The sequence below is a fragment of the Falco rusticolus genome, chromosome 6, assembly GCF_015220075.1.
Source record: "Falco rusticolus isolate bFalRus1 chromosome 6, bFalRus1.pri, whole genome shotgun sequence".
Lineage (NCBI taxonomy): Eukaryota > Metazoa > Chordata > Aves > Falconiformes > Falconidae > Falco > Falco rusticolus.
In genome coordinates, this window is record NC_051192.1 from 86525290 (window position 1) to 86536921 (window position 11632).

Consider the following 11632-nt stretch of genomic DNA (forward strand, 5'->3'; position numbering starts at 1 on the left):
TCTGGTTTTGTCACTACAGGTAGAGCTAGATTGCTATTATTTAAGTTCAAGTGTCCTCAGCATCACAGGATATCACTTCATCTCACCTTTACTGCAAAAAATTGGCATCAGATTGAACTGATTACTAGCTCACTTAAACTGAAATAAAAGTGTCCATACAGCCTTTGGCACCAGCTTGTGTCATTCTAGACTAATTTTTTTCCCCAATGCAAATCAATTTTTTTAATGGAGAAAAAAATAAGTAAATAAAATCAATAGGGCTCTTCCACACAGAAAAACCTGATAAAGTATAATCCGAACGAAACAGAAACAGCACAATTACGCACAGAATTTAAAACCTACTCAAGCTTAACTGTGACTTTTCTTCACATTTATTTATTCTCATCAATAGTAAGACCAATACTACAGAGTTGGGTATTGTGAGGTCTTTGGGCAAAAAGTTTAACATTATCTTATTAGAAAACTAAGTGCATGCTTTAAGTAAAAATTACGTCTGATCATCCAGCCATAAAACAACTTCATAAGTTACCTTACTATCAGTTTGATCCCCAAGCTGGACTTTCAAAATATGAGGAGGCTTTGCTCTTCCTGTAACAGCTGCTAAATATTCAATTAAAGAAGTTTTGCCACATCCTATTGGTCCTTCTAATAAAACAGGGCTCTGATATGCTACAGCAATAGCAAGGTTTTGAAGATTTGTGAAGACAGATTCAACCAAAACAAAGTGGCTGGTGTCATTTTCCTGTTCAAACATAAAATCTGAGTTACAACACTGAAATTGTTACTTTTTTTACAGGTTGTATAACAATTAGGAAAGTAAGTCTGACAACTAGAAAATTTTGGCCTGCAGATCTGTCAACACATATCAAATAAAATACAGGGTTCTAAAGCTGTATTTAATGACAGTATTTAAATAGATTTCATCAGAAACTTATTATAGGTGAAACACTTAATAGAAGTATATGTACAATGTATTCCCAAAGGAAGTTCACACTAAGATATCAGTACAGGCACAGTAACTATTCAATCATAATACACGTCAATCAAATACAATTTGCAATATAAGTGAAATTAAGTCATCGGAATGGATCCAAATCACAGGACAAATCAAACAGCAGTTAGATTCAGACGATACAAGTGTGAATATTAACTGTTGTATTTACTTCTTTTTGCACAGGCCAAAGCATAAGATCATTAAACTCAGTGCATGAAAAAGAGAGGTAAATTCAGTAAGAATTATTTTCTTTAAAATGCAATGAATGTACTTTATTGAACGGTAATTAATCAATGCTTCAGATACTCTCTATGTATTACAACTCTACTACAGTCACTTATATATCAATATACAGCACAAAAATGAGTGCTTTCCTGCTAAAAGGCGCAGAGAAAAGAAAAGAAAGTACATACTGCACAGAAACAAGTGTCTTGTATGTACGTTTCATCTTCTTTTCAGATAGAATTTTGTGTACTTCTCTGGTAATAATGCTAGTTTTTAAGAGCACCTGCTTTCCCCTCAGTTTGCTCCTACCTCTTTGTCAGACCTCCTCAGCTGTTAACTGGAGGCTTATCCTGTGGCTATCAAAAAAATAAAAGCAAGCCTTTTTGGAAATTCTCTCCTTCCTCATATACTAAGAGTATTTTTTCAGCAATCCAGTTTATAATATGGCCTAGCTTCAGCACAGCTGCAGGAGCAATGACACTAAGTAAGAATCTCCTTAAATATCTCTTCCGTTTCCCCTGCTGCAACACATTTCAAAACAGATACTCAATCCTGTAAAAAAAGCTAGAATATAGCAAATTCAACTACAGAAGTTGTGAGGTGGGGGTGGGAAGGAATTTGGGAAGTAATTTCTTTCCTTGCAGAATTCTGCTAGTCAAGGAATTCTGACCATTGGTAGTCTTCATTCATTTCTTTCTTCACTGGTACGTTTTTGTCAGTGTTGCAAAATTAGATAGAAATACCCAGCTAAAACTGTACCTAAATGAGAAAACCAGTCAAGAATACTGGCTGCAGCTACGAAGAACAACCTGCACACTTCAAGATGAACAGCCTCTCAAGGGCAAAAAGGTTAAATACTGTTTGCTCAAAAATGTTTATGCCTTTAATGGACTTCCTAAAAACTATAAGGCACTACATTCTGCATTACATTTCACTCAAGTGGAGAAAGTAAGTTCTTGCTCACTTTCTCTCTCCTTTTTCTGCCTTCTAGAAGAGTAAGTAGCAGCCTTGTTTTCTTTTAAGAGAAGAACTAAGAATATGCTTGCAGAAAGACTTTTTAAGAAATCTGTATAGCACAAAAAACAGCTTCATGTAGGTAAAACAAACTGTACCAGATCCTGGCTTTACTCAGCTATGGAATACCACCCTAACTTGGACTGCAGATACATGTATTTTTTGGTAGTATGTGTGTAAGAACTGCTACGTTAAGATAAAATGAACAGCATTATCACACCTTTGTTGCTTCATTCCACTGCAGAGCTTCCTTGCAACATCTGTATCATGCAACACTAGCTTACAGCACACATCAAGAAACTATAAAGATACTACAAGGTCATGTGTGTATCTCAATACCATTTAAGCAGGAACTATTCACCATTTAGGGATTCAATCAAATGAAAAAGCATAAAAAGTACAAACTTAACCCTCTCAAACCTAGGTTACATACCTGCTCTTCAGAATCAAGTTGTAGTCTAGGCAGCACAATACCACATACAGATACTACATTTGCAGAGAGGTCGCCCAATACAATATGTCCTTGTGTATACTGCAGTTCTTTCTCCTTTTGCCAAAATGAGGAGTCTGGATTGGCCAGAACAAGGGCTTGCTCCACTTTCTGCAGCTGAGATTCTTCTAGTAGCCTGTGAAATCAGTGTTTATTTATTCAACTGAAAGTCATCAACAAAATTAAATAGTGTTCAAGATTTTAAAAGTTCTTACTTTAGTCTGAAATGTATCAGCTCCTCAGCACTGAATATTTTCTTCAGGAAAGATAATTTATGTTCATCATTCATGCATGTAACCAGAGCAAGACAGTTTGAAGTATACCTAAAAATTATATTTAGAACATAACATGTCAAAACTGTCTTAAGAGATTTAGTTTGACAACTGTCATTTGCAAACCAAAACATCAAGTTTGGAAAAATACACTGAAAATTTTCGTACTAAAATTATTTTAGTGCTGTGCTTACCATTCTGTAAGATTAGACAAATATCTCAGAATTGAAAAAAGCAATTCTATCACAGCATACTTTACCATTTATACACCAACTTGCTAACCTTTCTCTGAAGGACTGAATGATCAACAGAAATACAGTAAAGGACAGCACTTTCCCAAATAAATGAAGGTTAATGTATGAGACTATGAAAATCAGGTTTTCTTTGCCTGGCTTCTCTTTCAATTTCTACCATCCCCCTTTCAAAATTGCTTTCCATTTCATACTATTTCTAAAATAACCATAACACAATGAACTCAAGACTAAGTGCCAAAAGAAGCCAACTCTTAAGTCTTCACTTCATTACTACAAAAAACTGTTTTGCAACAAAATGACATTTAATACAAATCATAAACCACTTCTCATTTATTTTACCACTGTTTTACCTTCCAAGAACAAAGCTTTCAATGACTTCAAGGGTGGAGAATGGGGAGAAAAAAAAGAGTTGTCATAAGATGACTGGTTCAGGACAAAATTTAAAAGTCAGCTCATTTACTTAAGGTTATTAGCTGAACACCCGATAAACCAATTCCAGTCAATGAAACATAAATTCTATTCCTTTTTCTAAGATATCTAAGTGTATGTCACCCTGAAGAGCTTCAGCAATGGCTGATAGATTTGACATCACTATTGTTCCTGCCCTTCCTAAATTATACACCTAATTTTAAATGGTGTGTTACTAATGTAATTCTGAATTCATGTTTAAAAACCACAAAGACTATTAAAGACCTTTTCTTAAATAAATATGAGGCATTATCAATACTACCACCCACATAACTAAGGCAGATCATGTGACTACGTTGAAGCCCTTGCAGGCAGACACCCAACATAAAACATTTAACCAAAACCACATGCAAAGTTTGCAACAAGGCCAGTTAGGAAGTGTAGCTTAAACAAGCCAAGCTTTACAGTGACTGAGATGGTTTTCTTCTGTTGCTTGTATATAGACAACTCAGTAACGTGTCAATGCAGAATAGTATAACATATCATCGTGACGTAAGTTAGAGTGAGAGTAGGTCCATCTCCACTTTTTTCTAGGAACACATGCTAGAATGCATGCAATACACAACAGGCTTACAGTAGAAGTGAAGTGATAAATTCACCATCTCCCATGCATCCAGCTTGGGTAAACTGAAGTTATTTCAAAAGATTCTCCAGAGCATAGCTTTAAGCATAACTAAGAGCTAGCCTGCATTTCACTCTAATACATCACTACAGGTTTCAAAAGATCACCTAAGAAGCACTGGTACGGATATCATCAGTACAGATTTTGCTGGTATTATTTGAAGATTCTTTTTTACTTGGACATGAACATTGTTAAATAAAATTCAAGATACAGATACATCTTTTCAATGGAGAAGATCTGTGGGTTTTAACTTACCAACGGACTAAAGTGTCATGACTCCTGAGAAGTGGAATACACACACTCCAGTCCCATAATTCCCGGAAAACTGATGGCTCCTTTTGTAAAAATATATAGGCTGCCTCCATGAGGTCCCGTAACTTCATTCGCCTGCGCCCATATCGGACTGTGTTTGCATCTGAGCTCTCCAGGAAAAGCCTCTGGAAAACCGGTGATGTATTTTCAAAATATCTTAAAGCAAATCTTTAGGAGAAAGAGACAGAGAAAGAGATGAAACAGACATCTAAGCCAGAGGAAAGGAAAAGATGGCACTAACAAAAATGTCAGGACAGAGGTCCTTAGACAGTAACTGACAGTATACTGAGAACTAAGGCCTATATTTAACTTCATCAACACTTGGGAAAGCCAACCAGTTCAGCAATCAGCTGACAACTTATACTTGACCTTATCAGAAATCATTAGTTAATTATCAAGGAGAAATAGTACAGCCTTTGGTGAAATCTCTTTGATTGCTCTTGTGTACTGGGAAAGTAATACTGATTCCTACTTACATAGCTTTGTATTCTACTGGCCTACAGGTCTAATCACAAATGCAGAGATTTTGGTTGTGAGCAATTTTCACGCCAGCTGTTTTGCTTTTCTTTTGATCATTAAGATTAACATCACATTAGATCTTACAACAAAATTTAATTTTAAGCTGTGTTTAAGACTTGCATTTTCCAAATCATTCTTTCAATTCAAAACACATCTGTTATTGCAGGAGACAATCTAAATTGTAACACCACCTCTCATCACTGTTGAGCACTGACAAGCATATATATTCCCTAAGCTCAAATGCTGAACAGAGACATTACATTACTCACGGCAAAACATCAGGGTGGTTAGCAACCAGCTTGCTCATCGCAACACACAGCCTTTCATGCCGATCATGGTTGATTTGGCCACCAGCTTTAATGGCTTCTGCATTTCTTTCCAGCAAATCCAACAAGATTGGCCGAACTTGACGGCCGATCAGTAGAGTACATTCTTTATCCAGTAATAACTGTGCTAAAGCATCAAGGATGCATTGCCGATCCTGCTGAGTCCAAATCTAGAGGAATGGAAAGTAACAACAGGTTTTAATGGGAACTGATTTGGACTTTTAATATCGGAACTATTCATGCAGGATTTACAGTGAATTCTACAGGAATAATCTTTCAAAAAACCAGAAGAGAGTCCAAAACTCCCAATGGAAGTACTTACTTGATACAGCTCTCCATATTTAAAAAACTTGGGTAACAGAATGAGCGACATGCAGAATGACACACTAAATAGGAATTACAAAAAAGTGCCAAAATCCTAAATTGTATTTTACAGATGAAAGATAAGACAAATAATTTTAAATACTTTTTTAAAGAAAAAAAATGGGAAAATGTTGTAACAACTAACACATCTTTGTTAATAGAATTCCTGCTGATTTTAACAGTTCGGTCTCACGAGAGCCACAACACATCTAAGAATTAGAGTTCTTAAAAAAAGTTTGAGTTGCATTATATTCACTATCTCTCTTTAAAAAAAGAACCATTCAGTCAATCATGATTACAGCAATTATAGCGAGCAATGCTCTTGACAAGCAGCAGCATATATTCAGTTTTGAAGTTGAGATTATTTTTTCTTACTTTTATATAAAAATTGAACTTTTGTGTAAAACAAAATATTAGGCTTTAAAATAGATGGAAAACATATTCACATCTGCTAGGAAAAGAAAGTAAAACAAAAAACTCAACACCCCCCCCAGACTCTCCCCCACATCCCCCTCAACCTTCTTAACTTTGTTACTGAAGAAAAACAACCAATTTCTTGTGTCTTATGCTTACATTTCTCTGGTCTTTGAGCTCACGTTATTATCCACCTCCGTGATGTTTAGTATATAATGCAGCATAAGTAATTCTGATTTGTGACGAATCAGGATTATGAATTTGCATTGTAGCAGTTTTGCTCTTAACTTTGACGCTCCACTCTCTCCCCAGCCTTGCTGACTGAACCCTTATCCTATCAAGACTATTTTATCTTTCTTGGCAAACAGTGGTAAATACAGCTAGGCAAGGCAGCTCTCAAAACAAAACAAGCACTTACTAAAACTCCTACAGAAATATTCTGTGATTCAGGTAGTCTTTCATTTTAGCAAAATGTGCAGCCAATTTCTGCTTCTCCTAGACTTTTGTTAGTCAGGTAAAACCTTCTCCTGAGGCTGCAGATAGGATGGTTCCATTGTTACAAGTAAGACTGCAGAGGTCCTACAGGTTGCCTTTGAAAAGAGTGACCTCCTAAGCTTACACCACTATCACGCATACTTGTTCAAGTTCCTTGCGTCTCTTTCTGAATTTGGAAAGATATTCATTCCCTAATAGCACATTAAGAAATCAGGGAAACTGCAGTATATACAATACAAACATCAAAACCACCACATTAATTGCAGCAGTTTATTACGTGCTTTGTGTTTATTTTTATGAAACATGATACAAGTTTATCTTCCTTTCATCCATGAGATCAGCATCAAAAATAATTTAAAAAATGGAGCTGAAGGTCTGCATTCATCACAAAGCAAACAAGACACTGTTCATTAGAAAGGATCAGATTCTGAGTGGCAAAATGATTGACAGGCTGTTCAAAGGCAGCAGGGCTCAAAAAAATTGAAGGAAGTCCACTGTAAAAAAAAGTATCTTCAATTTCCAAATCAATTACATCTTTCGCTACCCAAACAAGGCACAACAGAGTGCTTAATTTATTAACCAGAGCTTTCAATATCAAATAAACAGTTAACAATGGTAAGAATAATGTGACTGACTCAGTAAAATTCTGTAGTTACATGACTGCTCTACAACAAATCCATTCTATTACCAATTTTGTGAGAGCAAGCAGTTTTTTAATCATCGTGTGCAGTACCCTTAGGATATATAAAACTGTTCAAAAACCACAGTGGCAACATTCTCATTCTACACAGAGACTGTTCATTTGATTTCAGAGCCTTTCAGAGTGCAAATTAAACATTTTATGGAAAAGAAGAATACTGTCCGAGAGCATTTTAACTAAAAGTTGCTTTCTGAAATACCCAGCTTCCTCAATCAGTAGGAAAGGACAGCTGATCTGAAAATATTTAATTCTAATGTTCAAACCTGGGAGAGTAAATCTACACCCATGGTTCCAAAGAGCTGCGTTAAGAAAGCATCACAAAAGACTGTCCCTCCAAATATAGAATATACACACACATTGTGTATTATTAACAAGAGACACTAAACAGAAGCACAGCTAGGAATGAAACCTGGAGTCAAACATGATCCCAGTTGCTCTTCTAGCAGCATGTTGCATGTTTCTTCCCAATCTGGACAGTACATTTATTCAGTGATCACAAGATATGTAAGTGTTTATAAAGAACCAGCTTAATCCAAAACCCAAGATTACAAAAGGATCACAGCAAGAAATAATCTGTGCTCATGTGAAATTATTGTGGGTCACAGGTGTTTCCAACAGTGTTACACCGTACACAGATTTAACAATGGGTTACTTCCAAAGAGGGAGGGTGTAAGACCCTGCGCGCGCGTAGGAAATACTTCTTTCCCTCCAACACAGGAACACAGGTTTTCAGCTTTGTTCCCTCATACAACCAGTTCTACTGCACAGCAATCAATCTGGCAAGATGATCCAAATTAATCTTTCTTTTAAAGTGTTCCACTGGCTGGAAAAGTTGAAAGAATTTTCCACATCAACACATTCACTGGGTTCAGGGTAGGAAAAGCAACAGAAAGCTGTGGCTTGGCCTTGGGAACAGGCAAAAAGAAAACAGAGTAGGACCACTCTTTTTGGCAGATGTCCAGTTCAATAAGATAAAGCAGAACATGAGCCTGCACTCTTCTTATAACCCACATACTTCAAGAAAAAAAAACAACAAAATGACAGGCGGATATACAGTCTCACAAGAACAAGATGGCTTCAACCACCCGCAGAACAAGCTGTAACTTCCTACACCTCCTCCAACAGATTGCATTTGATAGAGTTGGATAGATCGCTCCTTCAAGGATGGTGTGAACATTCTCTTTGACTTTGCATCAGTGTATTTATTAACATACTGCCTCCCAAAAATCACAGCTCCTAAAAAACTAGAAGCAGAAGACGATGAGAATATACTCCAGGATGGAGGCAGAAGTACAGCATACCTTCCCTTATTTATAATGCTACATGATATAAAGCCTAACTAATCTTTCAAATAAAAAACCTGAAGTCATATTTTTGGAACAAACCAGTCTACCTTAGTTGCCAGGATGTCAGAATGTTCTTCTGACAGCCAATGAGTAGCTGGCTGAATTTGGGACAGCTAGGTCACCTTTTTTTCCCCTCCATTAAAAAAAATAAAATAATAAAAAAAAGAATAGAGGCACTTCTCAACATCAAATGCAAAGACTGAAGGGCTATTGATAAGAGCTTGGAGTTATTATTAAAACAACTTTCACTGCTACATAGAAAAATGAAAGGCAAAGTGAAGAACGCCAAGCTAAAACACTGACAGAATAGAACAGGAGATCCATAACGGCATGCTCGAGATCTCCAGTTCACTCAGGATGGTTCCATAGCCTAAACGGAGTAGATATTCAAAAGGTCAAGTTTTTTTATTTAGATCTTCCCATATACGCACAGTGGCAAGATATGAAGAGCAGAAACAAATATTTCTGCACTAAAGTTCTATTCCTACTAGCATTTTAACCTTGACATTAATGAACTTCTCTACTGAAATTACACCATTACAGGGAGCCAAAATACATGCAATTACAGAAAATCTGCATTTGGAATTCTACACAGGAAGATGTTCTGATTCAAACAGACCTTTGATAAAAGCACATTTCAGCAGTTTGTGGAACCCTACTGCTTACAGTTTGCTTAAATTATCCAAAAAATAGAAAGACAGGAAACAGACTTTTGAAGAGCTTTTCATCCCATTTTCCTCATTAAGAACACACAAATTTGCTGTACCTCTGCAGAGTTAATGGTATACAAATACTCTACAGAAAAAGCTCTATTTCTATTACATACTGAAGTACAGGGAACAAGATCTTCCATCACCACAGAAATGGTCCCTTACTAGGAATCTCAAAAGACTGTTCTTTACTTCACTGTTGTGGGCAAGTTCCACTCCATTATGGAATACTGAAGAATTAAGTTGCCAGAAAGACACAGTGAAGCTGCAGAGAGTTCTGTATTCCCAGACGCACGCTTTTCAAGTTACATACAAATCAACCAGTAGGAAGTCAGGTAAGATGACTGAAGTCAGTCGTTGTTTAGTGGAAAGATAAGGCTAACATGCTTCCAGATCTGTAGCTTGCAAATAGTAATTCAGTTTTCTAAAAGAACATGTCATTGTTCATTAATGTGCTGTTCCAGACTCTCTGTATATAATCACCCTAATAATTTCCACCTTGCAAGAGTTTGAAATCCAAAGTATATCTCAAAACAGTCACCAGAAGGGAAAGAGCAGTTTCTTTCCCAGTCTCAGATCTTGGTGACTCACTTCTGGTTCACTGCTCCATCTGCTGCCTCACACACCTGCATCGTCCCCATCTCTATTTCTCAGCTGTTTCTTTGTCTTGAATAGCAGCTCTTCATCACTGTTTTCCACCAATCAGCATCAACTCCCCGATGTAGGAATATATATATTCATTTCAATTTCACTTTGATGCCATGATTTGCAGCGACAGAAGAAAAAGCTGTCTGCCTACCAACAGGGAACCTTGACTTACAGTATGAAAGCCTTCCCCAACCGTAACTATGAGACACTAATTCAGATTGAAAGCCAGTGTTCTGAAAAAACCCGATGATTCAGACTTTTCAAACACTGGGACAATCTCCCAGACAAACAGAAATACGGATTTTGAGTCCCGAAGTATGTATACAACATAGAGGCTCCAAAAGCTTTGTCATTAAAATTAGTACTAATATAATAGCTGATGTGTTGATAGCCTATTATTATTATTATTATTATGCATTCCAGTATTTCAGAGGCAGAAACGAGCTAGGCCTAAACTCTCCTAGAAGGCAGGTGTACTTTTCACCTTAAGGCAGCCAAAGCATGAAAACACAGAAGACAGGAACGTTTCCAGTATCACTGTGATTTAAAAAAGGGACGCACACCCTAGAAAAACCAGTTCTCTGTGGTTTTACCCCACATGCTGATTTAAGGCGATTAAAGAAGGCCTCAAATAACATCAGGGTAACATGCTGCAGCTCAGGGACTAGATATTGTCTCAGTGCCTGCTAACAGCATGCCATCTCTCGCTATCGTGCCTTCAGAGTCACCTCATGAGGCACGGAGGACACCCAAGATTTTAACGCTGGGGCAAAATGCCTCCTCAGGAAGCGCAGTTACGAGGGGTGCCAGGGCACCGGAGGGGACCCACCTCGCAGGGCCCCAGTCGCACAGCCCTGCAAGGGGTGGGAAGCGGAAGATACCGCAGCAAGACAGAGAGAGAGCGGATCGCTGCTCCCGGAGAGCGGCGCCGCCAGCCGCCTGAGGACGAGGGGGCGGGAGGGCGCCCAGGCGGCGCGGGCAGCAGACGACGCTGCCGGGAGGAGATGGCGGCGCGGGAGCGGGCGGGGGTCGCCCCTGCGAGGCCCGCCCGGAGGGAGAGAGGTCGGACGCCCGGAGGCTGCGCCGAGCCCCGCGCCGCACACTCACCTGCTTCGCCAGGAACCTGCTCAGCTCCGCACTGCTCTTCTCGTTCCTGCGCGCCACCAGCTGCAGCGGCTCCGCCAGACGGAACCTCAGCTCCGCCATCTCCCGCCGCCGGCGGGGCGCGGGCAGCGGCTGGGGAGAGCGGCGGGAGCGGGGAAGGGCCCGCGTGCCCAGCCGCCGGCAGCACAGACCGCGCGGCACGTGGGCGCGGGACGGACGCGCTGCGCAGCGCCAGCTTCCGCCTCGCCGCCGTCGTCACCCGCCCGCGACACAGCCGGCGCCGGGAAGCGCCGCCGGTCCCCGCCTCTCACGTGACGGTGCCCGCGCTGAACTACGGCTCCCAGCATGCACCGCGG

The 11632-nt window shown here is 39.2% G+C and overlaps 1 protein-coding gene across 2 annotated transcripts in view; it reads right to left on the minus strand.

Moving 5' to 3' along the window:
• Positions 1–11513, minus strand: part of MDN1 (midasin AAA ATPase 1) — a 104191-nt gene extending 92678 nt beyond the window's left edge. The window contains exons 1-6 of one of the 2 annotated variants that reach the window (XM_037392994.1): positions 11280–11505; positions 5440–5666; positions 4595–4819; positions 2939–3046; positions 2667–2859; positions 530–742 (exon numbers count right to left, since the gene is read on the minus strand). In XM_037392994.1, coding sequence (XP_037248891.1) covers positions 530–742; positions 2667–2859; positions 2939–3046; positions 4595–4819; positions 5440–5666; positions 11280–11378 — 1065 coding nt within the window. In that variant the 5' untranslated portion in view covers positions 11379–11505. Of the gene's footprint in view, positions 1–529; positions 743–2666; positions 2860–2938; positions 3047–4594; positions 4820–5439; positions 5667–11279 lie in introns of both variants that reach the window. The other variant, XM_037392995.1, reaches the window with a different exon arrangement.
• Positions 11514–11632: the final 119 nt, after the last annotated feature.